The 18,033-nt window shown below is 57.9% G+C and overlaps 1 protein-coding gene across 5 annotated transcripts; it reads right to left on the bottom strand.

Annotated features, from left to right (window-relative positions):
- Window positions 1-1,155: 1,155 nt before the first annotated feature.
- FLOT2 (flotillin 2) lies at window positions 1,156-17,845 on the bottom strand. Of its 5 annotated transcripts, none has more exons than XM_045889511.3 (11): window positions 17,360-17,845; window positions 11,137-11,218; window positions 8,202-8,292; window positions 4,812-4,935; window positions 4,286-4,404; window positions 4,070-4,183; window positions 3,849-3,968; window positions 3,544-3,758; window positions 2,970-3,153; window positions 2,512-2,661; window positions 1,156-2,432 (listed from the first exon to the last, which is right to left on the bottom strand). In XM_045889511.3, the coding sequence occupies exons 1-11, from the start codon at window positions 17,406-17,408 to the stop codon at window positions 2,394-2,396; spliced, it is 1,287 nt and encodes a 428-aa protein (XP_045745467.1). In that variant the 5' UTR covers window positions 17,409-17,845; the 3' UTR covers window positions 1,156-2,393. The 5 variants fall into 5 exon arrangements, with proteins under 5 accessions (XP_045745467.1, XP_045745466.1, XP_045745468.1 ...); XM_045889510.3 differs by lacking the exon at window positions 8,202-8,292 and adding an exon at window positions 5,944-6,034; XM_045889512.2 differs by lacking the exons at window positions 8,202-8,292; window positions 11,137-11,218 and adding an exon at window positions 5,944-6,034.
- Window positions 17,846-18,033: the final 188 nt, after the last annotated feature.

The raw sequence follows: 18,033 nt of genomic DNA, 5'->3' as shown, positions 1-18,033 counted from the left end.
AAATGGAATCAGGTAGTATGTAACATTTTGTTTTGTTTTTTAAGATTTTTTTTTTTTTTAAAGATTTAATTTATTTGACAGAGAGAGACACAGTGAGAGCAGGAACACAAGCTGGAGGAGTGGGAGAGGGAGAAGCAGGCTTCCTGTGGAGCAGGGAGCCCAATGCGGGGCTCAATCCCAGGACCCTGGGACCATGACCTGAGCCGAAGGCAGACGCCCAACCAACTGAGCCACCCAGGCGCCCAGTATGTAACATTTTGGAATGGGCTCTTTTTTTATTTTTTAAGATCTTTTTTTATTTGAGAGTGACCGAAAGAGAGCGAGCGAGAGCATGAACATGGGGAGGGGCAGAGGGAGGAGAAGCAGACTCCCTGCTGAGCAAGAAGCCTGATTCAGGACTCCATCCCAGGACCCTGGGATCATGACGTGAGCCTGAGCCACCAGGCATCCTGCCAGATACACTTCTACCTCAGGGTCTTTGGACAGGAAGCTCTTCAGGCATGGCTCATTCCTTTACTTTCTTCAGCGCTACCTTCTCAATGAGGCCTTCCTTTGACACCCTAAAATCCCCACTCCCAACTTCCTATTCTTTACCTCCAGCTGAATGTAAGCTCTGAAAGCTAGCGGTTTGTATTGTTCACTGTGGTCTCCTGCCCATCTAGTAGGACGATGCCTGCCTGGCTCACAGCGAGCATTAGATAAGATAAGACAAAATGAATAAGAATACTAAAGCCCAGAGAGATGAAGTTACATGCTCAAGATCACACAGGTGATTACCAGCAGAGCTAAAAATTAAACCCAAGCAGTCTGACTTCAGAGTTCATGCTCTTAAGCCTGAGAAATGGGCTCCATTACTGAGTGGGGCTCAGGATGGACACAGAGGTGCAGCAACCCGGCAGCCCCGCCCCCCCCCCCACCTGCCTGCAATGGAGCCAGGTTTGCCAAGGCTCGGGATCTGGCGGCAGCACCTGGGTCAATGGCCATGCAGCCCCAGGATGCTACTGGGGACAAGGCCAGTGTGCTGATGCCCCCCAGTGGCTATAATGGGGAAGAACAGACAAAGTGTAGCTTTCAGGCTGAATGGGTGTAGGGGTGGCGACCTGGCTCGTCCGTGCTTCCTAGTCTCTCCCCTCACAGAAGACATAGTCCAGGGCGTAGGCATAACAGATCTTTATTTTACTAGAAGGGACAGGCAGCGGGGCAGTGCAGCATCCAAGCCCCAGACCAGACATGCAGCATCCACATGCAGGAACAGCTACACAGGCTGGGGCAGAGCCAGAAGTGGGAGACTGGGACCATCGGACACCCACAGCACCCCTGCCAGGATGCTTGGGCTCTGGGTTCTTCTGTCTCCACGAGAGCCAGGAGACAGAGGGCTCGGCTGCTTCCCCATGGCTGGAACCCTATCACTCTGGTCAGAAGGAAAAATGGCACAAGGGGTATGGAGCCTGGCCAGTCTACAGCGCTGAGTTCTGTCCGGGGCTGGTGCAGCCATGCCCACTGCAAGGGCCTGGCCCCATACCCAGGTCAGCACAGGCCTAGCAGAAAGAGGGTCTACACACCTTCTAGTCCCCAACAGGGCTAGACCCTGATCCCAGAAAGGCTTAACAGAGTTGGGACCAAGCCCTACTCTACCTAGTAGGGATATGTCCATGAAGGGGACTTCCCTGAGCACAAGCAAGGGCCTCCTGAGGCAGTAGTAAACTGAGGGAGCTGCTATAGACAGGAGGCCTTGCCTCTGTGCCCCTAGGTAAGGAGAGAGAGGTAAGGTACGAGAGCAGGCCTGGGGCTGGGGAGGGCAATGGCCAGCGAGGCCTAGGGGGTCCGGAGTGGGGGAGGCTGGGGACTTCTGGGTAGGACTCAGGGCTGGGAAGACCAGGCCAGGCCAGGGGAGGGTGGCCATCCTACCCAGACCCTCCGCACCCATGCCGCTCTTGGCAAGGGCCACAGGGAGGATGGACAGATGCACAGAGAACTTCAAGGCACCAGGATTCTGAGGAGCAGCAGGGCCACTACCCGCCCCCAGACAGACAGTGGTCATAATAAACGTCTTCAGCTTAAACTACATGATGTGGGTAGAGGGTGGGAGCAGAGAGAGAGGGAGAGAAAACGACAGACAGACAAGGGAAGAGACGGACAGGGAGATGGGAGACGAGGGTGGAAGAGACAAACCAGATGGATGTGGCCGTGAAAATGAAGATGTGGGAAGGGGAGAAGAGAAAGGAGACAGCCAGAGACGGGGGGGCGGGGGGAGGGGGGAGGGAAGACAGCCAGAGAAGGCCTGAGCACGCAGCACTTCTGGTCCCTACAAAATAAGGCACCAGAGTCAGTAGCGTTCCTGTTGTCGTTGTGGTAGGAAAACGGCTGCCGAGGGGTGCAGGCCTTCGGGAGCCTCACGCCTGCGTGCCGGTGGCCTTCTTGATCAGGGGTATCTGCCAGGACGGGAGATGTCGTGAGGCCGGGGCCCCGAGGTCCCGGGACGGCTCCACCCGCAGCTAGCCAGGCACTCACCTTGGCCAGGTCCACGCCTGTGAGGGCATGCACGGAGGCAGGCAGCTCGGCCAGCAGTCGGTTGACTTCTGATGTCACCTTGCTGTTGTCCCCGCTGAGGACCACAATCTCATCGACTTTGGTCAGGGGGGCGGCGATTTTGGCAGCAATCTAGGAGGCAGGGGGTGGGGGGTGGGAGGAGAGCTTGGCTGGTGCTCTGACTCGGTCCACCTGCCCCGCTCGGTATCTCTCCCTCCTTCTTTTGCACCCCCCAACCCCAGCGCAGATTGGGCGGCTCTCTTATTTGCAAGCCATGGTCAGGGAGGCCCAGGGAGCCAGGTGAGCCTATGCGTGTTGTAGGGGTCCTGCCCCGCTGCGAGGTACTTCCGCGTTGAATGCTTCCAGCCAGCCCGTGGCTGTGCTCCTGCCAAGGCCCTGCTGGACCCACCCCAGGGCGGGGGGTGGGGGTGGGGGCTCACCTGGGGTAGGGCCTCCAGCACCAGCGCCATCTTGGCTGCATCCCCGTATTTCTGGTAGGCCTCGGCCTTGAGCTTCATTCGCTCAGCCTCTGCTGTGCCCATCGCCTCGATGACCGCTGCCTCCGCCTCCCCGAGTTTGCGGATCTTCTCGGCTTCTGCTTGCGCCAAGAGGACCTGTTTCACTCTGCAGGAGTTCAGGCCGGGCGGGATCAGTGGCAAGAGCCGGGGGCCCCTCAAGCCTTGCCCGGGGGCCGGCAAACCCTCAAGGCCTCTGCTCTGACGGGTGTCGGGGTAGGGGACCCAGGAAGGGAGGTTCTGGCTCTGGCCAGGGGGAGGCCACTGGCTGCTAGATGCAAATGGGGGGGGGGGACTAGCCAGGATGCCCGCTGAGCCAAGCCCCATAGCGGGCCCTCAAACCTCCTTTATCTCCTCCGGTCTTCCCAGCGCCAACCCCATGGGGGAGGCAGGTCACCTCCACCTCACAGTCAGTAAGGAGGCACAGGGCGAGGTGGCTTCCAAGCTGGGTCCGGGAAAGCCCGACTAGTCCCCACCCCGCCACGGCCAGGGTGCTCACTTTTCACCCTCGGCGATCTGCTGTATGCGGTGGGCCTCAGCCTCGGCGGGGCGGCGCACCGTGGCAATGAGCTCCTTGTCTGTGCGGAGGATCTCCTGCGCCTCCACAGCAATCTGCTTCTTGCGCTGTACCACCTCGATCTCAATCTCTTCCTGCCGGATCTTCTGCTGCTCCCGCGCCCCCTGCAGCTCATAGGCCAGCTGGGCCTCGGCGGTCTGCGGCGGGACAATGGGCAGCCGTGTCAGACGCTGGATGCCAGGTGCTGAGCCCTGAGCCCCAACCTGGGATGCCCGGCGGCGCCTCACCTTGATGTTGACCTCCTCACTGAAAGCTGACTTTTGCAGCTCGAAGGCTCGCTTGGAGTCAGCGATCTTGGTGTCTGCCATGAACTTCACATCCAGCATCTCCTTCTTGCACTCTGCTTCCTGGCAACCGGAGGGGCAGGTGCTGAGGATCCCCCAAGCCACCAGGGTCCCCCCACCCCTGGATTCCCTGTCCGTGAGGGTGGGAAGAAAAGCCCGTGTACCCGGATGCCTGCATCCCGCTCGGCCTCGGCCACCCCAATGTCCGCATCTCTCTGTACCACGGCAGTCTGCGTCTTGCCCAAGGAGCTCAGATAGTCCACTTTGTCATACACGTCCTGGGAGGGAAGGGGGAGTCATCCTTGGGAACAGTCACACGCACAGAGGGGCCAAGCACCCAGAGGGAGGTGGGGGGCTGCAGCCTTCCTATCATATGTCACCTTGATGGTGAAGCTGAGGATCTCGATGCCCATGCGGCCGACGTCAGGGGCCGCCACTTCCCGCACCAGCTTGGCAAACTGGTCTCGGTCCTGATAAATCTGCTCCACGGTCAGGGTCCCTGGGGACAGAGGGATCGTGGGCTGGCTTCCCCGGGGGCCCAGCCCACTGGGAAAGGGAGGAGGCATGCAAGCAGCGGTCTGAGTGTATGCACACGTTGTAGAGTGAGCTGGGTCTTTCTGGGGGTTGTGCACAGCGTTTAACGCTGAACCTCCTTCTGCAGAGCCCAGGCTGGAAGGGGAAAAGTGTCCCAAGCAACACCAGGTGCCTGACCGGCCTGGCAGCCCCTAATCTCCCCACCCCAGTGCCCTCCCCTTCCCTCAGGTCCCCTGAAGTTTTGAAAAGAAAGTCTTGGTGGGACTGACAGACCTCCCTGCCCTGCCCTGCGCCCCTCCCTGGCCCTGGTTAGGAGATCCTGTGAGGTGCTCGAAGGTGGCAGAGGGGTCCCTGGGTAGGGCGGGGCCTTACCAAGGATGGAGCGCAGGTGCCCCTCCAGGGTCTGCAGGACGACGTTCTTGATGTCCTGCACGTTCTTGCCCAGAAACTGCTCGCAGGCCACTGCCAGGAGCTCCTTCTCCGTCATGATCTTCACCTGCCAGTGGTCACAGAGATGCCTGAACTAGGCTGGAGGAGGGCAGACGGAGGCCCCAGACCCAGAGGTGTGGAGGATGGTGGCTGTGCCCCTCCCCTCCTTTTTTCAGACCTGCAGGCCTAGGGGCCAGGAGTGGGCAGAGTCTGGCTGAGGCCTCTGGTGGGGAGAGCATACCAGGAATTCTTACACTGACAAATCTGATGTTCACTGGCAGCCTCAGGCCCTGACACGGCCTGTCTGCTAGGCATCTGGGGCTCATCTCCCCACCCCTCGGCCCACTCACTGTTCCCTCATTGGCCGGTTCCTCCCATGCAGGCTCCCCACAGGTGGGAGACCTGCAGGCTGAGGGGCAGAGAGCGTGGAAAGGAGAATGAGCAATAGGGACACAGATATACAGGCTAGGGAAGAGAGCCTGGACAGGGCAGGAGACAGGTCCAGAGGGACGCCACCGAGGGTGGTTATCTTCCTGCCTTTCCTTCCCTAAGTACTAAGCCAACCACCCCCTCACCAGAGGCCTCTAACACGGCTGCACCTTGCTGCCCTGTGAAGTTGAGAACTGGACGAGAGGAGGAAGCCCCTCGCCCAGGCCCTGAGCTGGGAATACAAAGCAACCTCCGAGAGAGTTCCTCTGCCTCACATGGTCTTGTCCTCTGGTCCCCGCCCCTTTAGCCCCCTACCCAGAGGACAGGGAAGGCCTGGATTCTGGGGCGTGGCACTTCCAACACCTGCAAAGAATCGCGTGGGGTTAGTGAGACAGGAGCCCTCAGCACTGGTTCTGCCCCTCGCGGGCCCGCTGAGGAGAGAAGGGGTGTCTGTTAGTCCTGCTGAGTGGCCAAGGGGCCGAGCGAGCACGTTCCGGTGGCGACGACCCTCTCGTGGAAGGGGGGCGGGGGCGGGGGCACTGGAGCGAGACTGGCCCTGGCTGCTACCCTCTCCTCCTCCCCCCACACCCCAGCACAGGGATGAGGCAGCTCAACGGACATGCGCGGGGCTGCTGAGTTACTATACCTGGGCGACACCCGTCACAGTTAAAGCTACCCCCTCGGCCGTCTCTACGTCCTCGCAGCGGGGCTGCAACGTCATAATCTCTAGGGAAATCCTGCCAAGAAATGCAAAACAGGGGCATGGGTCTGGGGGCCCAGGGCCTGGGGTCTGGGGAGAGTCCGGCACCTCTGTGTTCCAGCTGGGCCGGGCCGGGGATCCTGCTGCAGAGGGTGGGGAGGGCGCTCTGAGGGCCTGGGGTCAGGAGTCTGTGAGGAGATGGTGGGAAGGCAGAGCAGCACGGCCGCAGCGTGCCACCCACAGCACACGGCCCCTGCTCAGAGCAGCCTGGCTTGCGGTGGCGTGAGGAAAGGAAGTAGAGAAGTGGCTGGGGGTGGTCTGGGCCGGTGCGGGGGGCGTGCAGGTGGAACTGTGTACGTATGGCCTGGGAACGCCCCGAAAGTGCTGGTACCCCAGGCTGTGCTGTGTAGGTCGTCCACGGGGGCCACGGGAACATCCCTCAGGGGCCCTCACCTGTTCCCCGGGTCTGCTCAGTACCCCGAGATGCCCTGGAAGGCTCCCCGGAAAGCTCTGCCTACTAGCCTGGCATGCTAGGAGTCCGCCCACTGCTGGACCACGATGGAGGTGATCCTGCGTCTGCCCCTTGCCGGGGAAGTCCTGCTTTGTCCCTTCACCTGGCGGCAGGCTTGCCTTGAAGCTGACCCTCCGGGGCTGGGCCCAGGTGGCTCAAGTGGAGAACGAGGGCTGAGGTCACGTGAGCACTCCCTGGCCCAGACCACCTCAAGGGTCCATATCACCTAGCCTGAAAGGGATGTGGGCCTTTGCAGTTGTTCTAAGTAGGCAGCAGTTTGGAAGGGGAGCGGGGACACTTTCGCCAGGGCTGTCGAGGGAGGCCGGGACCCTACCCGTTCCACACTGGGTGCCCTGAGCTTCTTGGGCCTCTGTGCTAAAGCCCGCCCGCTGGAGGCTACAAGGAGTGGATGAGGTGGGGACGGTCCCCTGCCCCAGGACAGCTGGCAGGACAGGAGAGGGAGGGAGAGGTAGTGTAGGGTTTTGCCTGAGAAGCCCGAAGGGCGATTTCACGCAAGGGAAGGAGATGGCTAAGATGATGGTGAGGGCTCTTCCAGTCTGGGGACCCAGCATGCAGGCTCTGAGGGGGCAGGGGCTTTCTGATGGTCACTGCAGCATCCACAGTGCCCGGAACCAGGAAGGAGCTCAACAGAGAACTGATGAGTGAAGCAGCGAAGGTGAGCGCCAGCACAGCACAATGAAAGCGCTGGGAGGCACTGGGAGGCGCTGGGAGGCACTGGGAGGCACTAAGCACCTTGGCTCAGGAGAGGGTTTCACTGGCTACAGCCGCATGGCAGCGAAGAGTGAGACATCCAGTCACTTGCTTTTCTAAGTGAGACTGGATTCATGATAAAGCCTGGGTTTCTCTAGCACTTTCTTTTTTTTTTTAGTAGACTCCATGCCCAGCGCGGAGCCCAACACGGGGCTTGAACTTAGGACACTGAAATCAAGACCTGAGCTGAGATCAAGAGTTGGATGCTCAACCGACTGAGTCACCCAGGTGCCCCTCTCCAGCACTTTTCCAAAAATCCCAAAGAGCCCTCATATTGCTTTACTTGCCTTTCCCATATCCCTACAAAGCACAGAGTGTACAGGATTCCCCTATTTCACACGTAAGGAAACTAACACGAGTCACAAGGGATTTGCTCAGAGGCTTCTGCCAAAAATTAGGGGCAGGGAAGAGCCAAGACTCGTTTTGCTAAGGCCTGTCAAGGAGATCGGAGGAGGCCAAGGAGCTGGTAGAACAGAACTCTTCAGGGGACCCATCTTTTGGGAGGAGGGCTAGGACTTGACGTGTGTCAGCATGGACAGGTGGGGGCTGGCTAGCAAGGGGCTCCACAGTGCCTGGAGTGGTTGGACTGAACCCTCCCTACCCAGACAGCCTCGCTCTGGCATGTGGGGGCCTGTGTCTCCTGCCTCAACTTACCCTTTGGCCTTCAAGGACACCCCCTGGCTGACTTGGGCAGAGCTTCCAGATTCCCTTGCTCTTTCCCCACTAGCAGCCCCAGTGGGTGAGGGCAGAGGAGCTGGGGATCTACAGGGCTCCATCCTGGCACCCAGAGCAGTACAGGTGGGAGCAGAGGGGAGGGAGGCACACTCTCGGGAGGAGAGTCCATCTGGCTCCTGCCTGCCGGGCCCCGCAGGGCAGGAAGAGAGAAGGTTAGACACGGAGGAGGAAGCAGGTGGGTTATTACCTGTGCAACCCCTGTTACGAATAGCGGGACCCCCTCCGACGTCTCAATATTCTCACAGCGACACAGGATGGTCATAACCTCCAGAGACAGTCTGAGAAGCAGCCAGGGGGAGGGAGAGGTAGGGACAGGAGGGGTAGGAGGGGACAGCAAACACACACAGTGGTTACCAGACAAGCAACGATGCCTGATGCCTGGGGGCGTGGTGGTGGGGGGGGCGTTTGCTCTCAGTACTCGAGCCCTCTCCTGCCAGCTCAGCCTAGGATTGTAGGGGGACAGACGAAACCCCCTTGCTGGCCTCTGGATGTCTTCCCTAGCCCCCACACCCGTCTAAGCAGGAGCTGCTGGGCTGGGGGTAAAGCCTGCTGACCCCCTGGGCCTATGACCTGAGGTGGGGAGGCCTGTGAGCAGGGCACCTAGGTTGCCCACCACCTCACTTTCCCAGGACAGTCCTGGCACAGTCTGGGAGACTTAGCCTCAGGTCTACTTTCCAAACACAGGCAAACCCGTGTTTCCAGAAATTGGGCAGGAGAGGCCACTCTGGGGATTAGTGAGCCACAGCAAATACCGAATCCTGCTTAGGTTTGTGCTACCTAACACTAAGAAGGCAATTTAGGGTCAGGAAAGCCCAGAGACAACCTGGGATTTTCTGCTTTGAGGGGGGGGGCAAGGTGTCAAGGAAGGCTGGGGGAGGAAGTGCATCCCTGCCAGGGTATTCACCGGGACAACAGGGGGCTGATGGGAGTAATTCACTTTGGAATTTCCAAAGCTGGGCACGGGCAGAGAAGAGAGTTATGGCAACGAGAGTGAGGTGCCTTGAAGCTGCTCAGCCCGCCCTAGCCGGGCCTCCATAGTGCGCCACGTGTGTGCCTGGGAGTGTGCAGGGGGCCGGGCCGGGCCGGGCTGTGGGCAGCGCGGAGGTTTCCTGAAACCAGAGGGAAGGAGGACAGCGGCGGAGGCCGGGAAGCGGGTGGACTGGGGGATGGGAGCAGCAGGCCGCATGGAGCCCTGCCCTCACCTGTCACTGTACCAGCCCTGGGCGCTCCGGCCATGCAGGGGTGCAAAGCTGTCGTCATTCGAGCCCCTGATACTAGCACTCTTGGGCCTGAGAGGACTCCAGACCCCGCTCGGACAGGAACCCACCAAGCTCTCTTCTGGGGAAGGAGGAGCGCGGGAGATGGGAGAGAGGGAGGGAAGGAGGGAAGGAAGGAGGGGAGGAAGGAGGCTGCAGCTCAGACGCTGGAGGTGGAGGATTCGCTCAGGTAAGGGAGAGGGAGCTGCCGCTCGAGGGCCTCAGCGCCATACAGGACGGGCCGCAAAGCGCAGCAGGAGGGACTTCACTGAGCCTGGAGATGAAAGGCTGACAACGGAGGTGCGGGGCGCGGATGGTGGCTGTGGGACGGGAGGCTTGGAGTCCAGCCTGGGTTAGAAGCCTCTACTCTGACCTGAGAGGCTCCTGCCGGCCTAGGGAGATAGAGGCCCCAGCTTGTACCAATGCCCTTCAAATGGGCGGGGGGTCGGGGAAGGGGCTGCCCTCAGAAACGGAGTCTAACAAGGGGAGGGGCCTCGGGCTCAGACTCCCCAGCGAGTGGGACCACAGGGAGAATGCTAAGCCTGGGTGTGGCAGGTCAGCTTCCTAGGACACGGCACAAAGACCTCTTCTCCTTACTTCCAAACTTACTGTCAGAGAAGCCAGCCCCCCCCCAACCTGCACCAGCCTCGGGGCTCTGCTCCCTGAAGCAAGAAGCAGGGGGCGCTGTGTGTGCCGAGAACATTGAGAAAGGGCTGCAGGGGTGTGGCCCTAGAAGTGGATGCCCGCGCAGGACAAGTGTCTGGGTGAGCTGCAAACTCTCCAGGCCTGGCTGCGCGTCAAGGTGTTCGGACAAGATTCTCTGTCATCCCAGGACCACATGGCCTGTGGGGGGGGGGGGTGGCGGTGCCTCTGGAGAGGGCACCCCATGCCTTCTGACAGGCCAACTGGCCCACTCCTGAGAGGAAGCTGTGACCAGCAGCGGTTACTCTCGGACATCTTTGGCCGTAAGAGTCCCCCAGGATCCCTCAATTCAGGCGGAGCAAAGTGAGGGGAGAGCAGAGGGGGCTACTGGGAAATCAGTGAAGTTAAAAAGTTGACCTCCCTCCCCTGCCCCTGGCCCTAGCTGACACCCTCAACCTCAGGGCAGCCATGGGGCTTTCCACTGGAACCACCACTGCTTCCCTTCGGGGTGACCACCACTTCCCCTCCCACACCAGTTCTGCTGCCCCTGCTGCCTGGGTGCTGGCCTGGAAGGATCTGGGCACAGTCAGGAAGGGGGTGATGGTGGAAAGGTGGCTGGCCTGACTCATCTCCTCCTGGGGGGTCAAGTCTGGGCCTGCTGGGGGTCCTGGGAGAGCTCCAGAGAGTCCAATGACGTCTTCCTTCCTCTAGTGAGTCTTTCCAGACTGACCGTGGAGGTCCAGATCTGTTTTGCCCAGCCCAGCACCAATTCCTTAGCTCTCCTCCCCCTGTCCCCAAGCGGCCACTGCCACAGGGCCGCTCCAGACTGCGGACCGGTTTCCTGCTCTTCGGCCACGGCCTGCATTGTCCGGGCCTGCATAGCCTCTCCTCTCCACAGGGAGGATAATTAAGGCTTCGTGAATAACTGAGCTAGACTTAGGGAATGAGGATTCTGCCTGGGCATGACTCCCGGATTCTCTGGGACACAACTGATGTCTCTAGTGGAAAAAAGCACCCCCACTAAGGAGAAGGTGCCCAGACGGACCCCCTGCACCCTGTGCCACCTGTCTTACCTGGGTCTTAGGAGGCCCCCCGCCCCAGCATGGAATGTGGCAAGTGGTGGATGCTCTAGCTGACTGTGGGGGGTAGGGGGGTAAGGCTGGAAATCCTTTTCTCCCTTGCCCACCTGGATGCCAGGCTCCCTGGGGGCCCCCGAGCCCTTACCTCTGAGTGTCGGAGATACACCACCAGGCCCAGGCCCAGCCGCCAAACACGTACTGTTTATAGTCAGAACCACAACAGCCCCCTGGAGAGCAAAGCAAACCACTGCTCGTCAGTCAGTTCTTGGGTCCCTGTCCCTTCAACAGCAACTCTGGCCCTTTCCCTGCCCTGACACTTGACAACTCCTACTGTTGGGTGCTGCGGTCACACAGACGCTGGAGAGAGCTTGTAAGGGCCTGGGACTCTAGTTCAGTAGACAGGTAATTTGCACAAAAAGGAAGATATCCAATGAGTGGTTCTGAATGTAAGTGTTCAGAGGACAGAAGTCAGTGGGCAGGAGTGAGCAGGAAAAACTTCCATCTTCCATTCAACCACTCATTCAGCAAACAAGTAGAGTAGGTTTCTGTGCTAGAGATTCAGAGATGAAGATACAATTCGCATCTTAAAGGAGTGGGAACTTTTCCTGAGATAACTAGTACTAATACGGTGTGATTTTGTCTGTTATCAGGGTGTGTGCAGGCCAAGAGGGAATGCAGGGGGCCCCGGGGGGCCCTGGGAGGCTGAGGGGAGGGAAGAGTCTCGGAGCCAAGATGGGATCCTTGCTCATGCCCAGCAGACATATCTCAGTAAGGCTGGTATCCTATTCCCAGGGCTGCACAGTGACTGTGTACCTCTGGGGAGTAGAGTGAATGGGGAAGGCAAGGCCTCAAAACAAAGGCCAGCCTGTGGCACCCATGGGAGAAGTGGAGGGAAAGGGAAAAGGTCTAAAAAGGAAGTGGTGCCTGAAAACTCTATCAACTAAACAGAATGTTGAATCAGGCCCCAACTCGGATCTAGCTGTAGACATGTCCGGCATGCTGTCTATGCAGAAGTGAGAAAAACCAATTCCTGAAATTCTTGTTGTGAACTCTCCTGTGAATGCCAAAATTAGTCATCAAGTTCAAGGAAACTTTAGTAAAAGCTAGAGGGGCAGTTTCCTTGCAGCGCAAAAAAACCCACAAGAAAACAAAAAACAAACAAAAAACCAAATGTACAGGAAATAGACGATTCAAAGGAAATGTGATTTGGGAAAAAGCCAGTGGGTGTCGTCATGTCTGTATTTACAAACTTGAATTTTCGGGAAAGCCTTGGGGTGTGTGCCCCCAATGGGCAAGGGTCAGGGGTAGTTTCATGTAGCTGGGTTACAGTGTCTCTGAGGACCCACAGCAGAGAGAGCAGATTATAGGGTGTCTCAGGTATCAGGCCAAGAAGCTCTGTGTGTGTGTGTGTGTGTGTGTGTGTGTGTGTGTGTGTGTGTGTGTGTGAGAGAGAGAGAGAGAGAGAGAGAGAGAGAGAGAGAGACAGAGAGAGATTGATGGGAGGGTCATATAAGGATTTAAGCTGGGAAGCAACAAAATTACACTTGCATTTTAGAAACACCGCTGTGCACAAGGAAGATAGGGGTGGGGTGGCCTAGGAGACTGGGTAGAAGCCTTCTGCAGTGACCTAGGCAAGACACGGTGGCTGATATTAGGGGATAACTTCCAGAGCAATCTTGTCTAAGAGGATTTTCTGTGATGGTGGAAACGTTCTATAGCTGCAGTGTGTAATATGGCAACCACTGGCCACATGGGCTTACCACGCACCTGGAATGTGGCTGGTGTGACTGAAAAACTAAATTTCTTTTTTTTTTTTTTAAGATTTTATTTCGATAGAGCCCCGCATCGGGCTCCCTGCTCAGCGGGAAGTCTGCTTCTCCCTCTTCCATTCCCCCCTGCTTGTGTTCCCTCTCTCGCTCTCTCTCTGTCAAATAAATAAAATCTTAAAAAAAAAAAAAGAAGATTTTATTTCTTTATTAGAGAGAGCACAAGCGGGGGCGGGGGGAGCAGAGTGAGAGGGAGAAGCAGGCTTCCCACCAAGTAGGAAGTCTGACGTGGGGCCCATCCCGGGACCCCAGGATACAACCCGAGCCTCAGGCGGACGCCCAACCGACTGAGCCACCCAGGCGCCCAAGAACTAAATTTCTAATTTAATTAACTTAAATTTAAGGGGCTAGTGGCTACCATATAGGTGCAGCTCTGGAGACCAGGTCGGAGTGGGTGGGGAAGCCAACAAGGGAAAGAGAGACAACAGAGAATAGGGAGCTGGAGAACTCGGTTCTGGACAGGTGGAGGTGAAGGGGGTGCAGAGTGCCTATTGGCACAGAGAGCTGGCATCTGAGCTGGCTCACTGGGCAGCCCCCTCCACCTCCAGGGCCTGCACGGTGTGCAAGGAGCCTTGCCAGAAGTCCAGGGAGCAAAAAGCAGCCCCGCACTATGAGCAGGGGTGGGAAGAGGAGCTCTGTCCGTTTCTCTGTGGTGGAAATACCAGCCCACAGGGCTGCTGCTTAAGGGAAGCTATTGCAGGCTTCTCGGCCCTGGGGAGTGGGGTGAGGAGGCCTCTAAGGGCAAGCAGTCAAGCTGAAACCTAAGCCATCTTGGGGTCCAGAGAAATGGAGAGGGTCACTCATCACAGCCTGTTTCAGTCCAGCCCACTGAGGGCTGGGGCCCAGCTGCCTCTGGCCCGCTCCAGGGCGCTTCTCCGTGTGCTGGGGGTGGAGGTGGTAGTGGTGGAGAGGGATGAGGGTAGGGAAGGGGGCGGTCCACGCTTTACCCTTAACTTAGTCCTTGGGAGCAGGCTGTCACCACTTAAGCTGGGCCTTGGCCAAGGGCAACATGGCCAGGTTCCCAGGGGTAGCAACAACAGGAAGCTGGGCCTTCCAGCCTGCCCCGCCCCCGGCAGCCTCCTCCCCTGGAAGGCATCTTCCTCCCAGATTCCTGGTCACCCTGAGTCTGAGCACCACTCCCCAAAGAGACCACGTAGGTGCCCCTTCCTTGATCTCCCTTGCGCTCACTCTATTTATTTATTTATTTAAAAAAAAATTGTTTTTTAAGATTTTTTTTTTTTAATTTATTTATTTGAGAGAGAGAGAATGAGAGAGAGCAAGCACATGAGAGGGAGGAGGGTCAGAGGGAGAAGCAGACTCCCTGCCGAGCAGGGAGCCCGATGCGGGACTTGATCCAGGGACTCCAGGATCATGACCTGAGCCGAAGGCAGTCGCTTAACCAACTGAGCCACCCAGGCGCCCTATTTTTTAATTTTTAAAGACTTTATTTATTTGACAGAGAGAGAGCACAAGCAGGGGGAGCGTCAGGCAAAGAGAGAGGGAGAAGCAGGCTCCCCGCTGAGCAGGGAGCCTGAAGTGGGACTCGATCCCGGGACCCTGGGATCATGACCTGAGCTGAAGGCAGACACCCAACCGACTGAGCCACCCAGGCGCCCCTCTCACTCTCTTTAGACCTGGAAGTTTCTCATAGTTTTATCTCACTTTTTCTAACCCAACTTACTTTCCTTTGCCCTGTCTTCACCCAAGCTGAAGAATCACAAAACAGGGGCGCCTGGGTGGCTCAGTCGGTTAAGCGTCTACCTTTGGCCCAGGTCATGATCCCAGGGTCCTTGGGATCGAGTCCCACATCGGGCTCCCTGCTTAGTGGGGAGTTTGCCTCTGCATCTGCCCCTCCCCTCATGCTCTCTCTCTCTCAAATAAATAAATAAAATCTTTTTTTTTTTTTTAATTTTTTTTTACTCACTTGAGACACAGAGATACAGACAGGAAGAGAGAGCACGAGCAGGGGGAGAGGCAGACAGAGAGGGAGAAGCAGGCTCCCCGCTGAGCCAGGAGCCCGATGTGGGGCTTGATCCCAGGACCCTGGGATCATGACCTGAGCTGAAGGCAGATGCTTAACCATCTGAGCCACCCAGGCACCCCTAAATAAATAAAATCTTAAAAAAAAAAAAAAAGAATCACAAAACATCCCACGATAACCTCTGCCCCACTCTCAGCCCCTCCAGACCCAGCCCAGACCTCTGCCTTCTCAGGAATACTCCCCTCCTTTCCTGCATCTCTTCTCCCTTCTTCCCACTCCTCCAGAAGACCAGACTGTACAGGGGTGTTTAGCCTTTTTTGAGCCACAACCCCCCCTTAGTAGTCCAGCAATGCTGGAATGTTCATAAATGCATAAAATACATAGGAAACAAATTATCTTGAAAGTTGTCAGGATATTAAAATAACCAAATGTGTGATATGTAACACATGGTAATACGTGTGATACAGTAAAACATTAAATAATAAAATCTAGTGGTAGATTTAATAACTAGCTTAACTTCAAAGTCATAATGAGTGCGAATGATTTTGAAGGTACCTACAAAAACTGCGGTGTAGTAGGAAAATATCTCCTAATACTATCACGGGTTTTGGCGGACATTTATAATGTGAAGAAATGCTAAATTCCGATTAAGTTTAGTGAGAATAAAAAGTCACGTCTCTCCCTATCCAAATGCACAGACCTCTAAATTCTACCCACAAACCCCAGGTTAAGAACCTCTGACTTACTATAGAGACAAGAGAAAGGTGTACGGTGTTTGGATTCCCCTTTTAAGTTCCCGACAGTAGAAATAGAGAAAAAGGTGTTATATTACAGACCAAAGGAGGGAGGTACGACAACCAGAAAAACTTCTAGCCTTTTCAAGTGGAGAAGGTGACCAGGAGATGCATCAGCACCTTCTCAAATTGGGCCGAACGAGATGCCTCTGGACTTGGACGCCCACTTAAGGAACCAGGTGGGGTCAGGGCTGGGAGTGGTTGCTCCGCTCTGGGGGGACTTCCATGCTGGAGGGAGCTGCATCTCTGCTGGACCACCTCAAATCCCCAGATACTGTGATGCTGGGCACTACCCCTCCCACTTTCCTCCCATCCTTCCTTGACTCCAGCATCCTCCATTCTCAGCACAGTCTCCTCTCCCCACCCCTAAAACAGTTTCAAAGCTAGCACTGCCCTGGCCTCTGGCCAGAAAACCAGGTTTCCAGCAAGGGTCAGGTGCTCCTCTCACCCCTCAGTCTCAAAGCTCTCCACAGGGACTGGATTGGAGCTTTTGTCTCTTCAGCCCAGAGTCTTGGGTTCCAGAAAGAAACTCCACAAGAGAGACAAAGTGTGGTGCAGATTCGGGTTCTAAAAGTTGTCTTTAGGATCAGGGCCTGGGGGACAGGTCCAAGTCTGGCCTCAGTGCTCTCTGAGGGGTCTCCTTCCTAATCCCAAGGCCACTTCTGGTCTTAACTGCTCTCCCCCGGTCAGGGAGAGTGGGGATTTCCTGTCCTGGGGAGACAGACTGATTCTGAGATCCAAACTCAGCCACAGGCCATGTTCTGGGTTAAAAGTTTCCAATGGATTGATCACACCTCCCCGAGGCGCAGCTACAAACCCTGGTCTAGAGTACCCCCTTCTACAGCCAGTCCTAACAACTCTGCACACAGGCTGGAAATTGGCATCGACGGTGGGAAGACCTGAAGGATTCCCGCAGCTGCAGGCCTCCAAGCTGTCGGGAAACACCACCCTCCCCAGCACCTGCGAGCCAGGGGCTTCACAAACTGGGGGCTTCAAAGGCTTCAGCCACCTCTCAAGATACCCGAATATACAATTTATAAAGCAGCCTTAAGGCAAAGGTATCTCTTCCCTCCCCAACACAGCAGTCCCCGCCCGGCCCCGCCGAAGCTCCCAGAAATTCTGGAGCCTGTAGCATTTTTGCAATCGGGGCAACACAGCCCAGAGCCCGATTTCTCAACCTGTAGAGGCCGCACCCGCACCTCTGGGGCGGGCAGTGCCAGTAAACCCCAGCAAGCCCCAACCTGCTCAGAATTAACGGGAGCACAGGGATCCCTGTACCAGGGCCCCTCCCCAGGCAGGCACCTGCCCTCCAAAGCTGCGAAACCCGCCCCAAGGCCCGGGCGCTGGAATCCAGCCAAACCGCTGTGTTCCGGGAACCACGGGTCCCCTCCCTACGGCCTCAGTTCGGGACCCCCTAGGCCACCGTGGAATAGAGGGGAGGAGACCGTGCCCAGGGAGGGGGGCGGAGAAAGGAGAGAATAAACACGGGAAAACACGCAGTGGGAGGGGGAGTCCCGAGGGCGCGGAGCACCGCAAGCCTAAGAATGGGGGGGCCTTCCTGGAAGGTTCTCAGGCCCAACACCGGCGCCCCCTACCCCGGCCCTCCCCCTCCACACTCCTTCCCCGGCCTAGCCCGTCCCCGCTCGCTCCCCAGCCCCGCACCCACCCCGAGCCCCCCCCCAACCACCTTTCGCGGGCAGAGCCCGCGCGCCCCAACACCCTCCCAGCCCCGGCGCCCCAGCCCCACCTCCCTCGCCGCCCTCTCACCTGAAACCACCAGCGCCTCGTTGGGCCCCACCGTGTGACAATTGCCCATGGCGCCGGCGGGACGGAGGGCCCGCGGGCACCGCAGGGACCTGGATCGCACCGCGCGCACCAGCGGCCGCGCCCAGCCTATCCCGCCACCCCCAGCGGCCGGCCGCCCGCCCGCGCCCCTCCGCGCTCGCAGCCCCGCCGGAAGTGTGGCGGCGGAGGGCGGGGCCGGCGGGCGGCAGCGGCGGCAGCGAGCGCGAGGCGAGGCGCGGCAGTCGACCCGCTTTCTTTCCCCGGGCCCAGCCCCGCAGCAGCCCCGGGGCGGGGGGGCGCCCGCCCCACGACGGCACGGCCCTGCCGCACCTCCCCGCACCCACCTGACCGCCGTGGGCCCTGGAGTCACACCGCTCCTGCGCTTACCCCCTTACCGGCGGTGAGACCTTGGCCCAGTGAGTGCCTTACCTCTGCAACCTAATCCTGCCTCGGCAGATGGGGGTCATTTGACCACGTGGCTACACGGTTGCAAAGGGCCCAGTTCAGTAATTTTCAGTGTTGCGCCGTAATTACAAATTACACCCCCCCCCCAGGCCCTCATCCAGAGCCCAGCCCATCAGCATCACCCAGAGTGGGGGCTGGAAGTACAGAATTCAAATTCCTCCTAAGTAATGTCTGGCACATTATCCCTCACC

The sequence above is a fragment of the Mirounga angustirostris genome, unplaced genomic scaffold, assembly GCF_029215605.1.
Source record: "Mirounga angustirostris isolate CCGP_5_RB_7025 unplaced genomic scaffold, mMirAng1.0.hap1 SCAF_17, whole genome shotgun sequence".
In the NCBI taxonomy this organism is placed as follows: Eukaryota; Metazoa; Chordata; class Mammalia; order Carnivora; family Phocidae; genus Mirounga; species Mirounga angustirostris.
This window is presented reverse-complemented; position numbering and strand designations above follow the sequence as displayed.

Excerpts from the sequence above, each read along its gene's own strand:
- FLOT2 (XM_045889511.3), bottom strand. The coding sequence starts at position 17,408 with ATGGGCAATTGTCACACGGTGGGGCCCAACGAGGCGCTGGTGGTTTCA. Across the intron at positions 11,219-17,359 it reads CGAGGCGCTGGTGGTTTCAG|GGGGCTGTTGTGGTTCTGAC; the intron begins GTGAGAGGGCGG and ends TTTGCTCTCCAG. Across the intron at positions 2,662-2,969 it reads TGCTGGAGGCCCTACCCCAG|ATTGCTGCCAAAATCGCCGC; the intron begins GTGAGCCCCCAC and ends CCTGCCTCCTAG.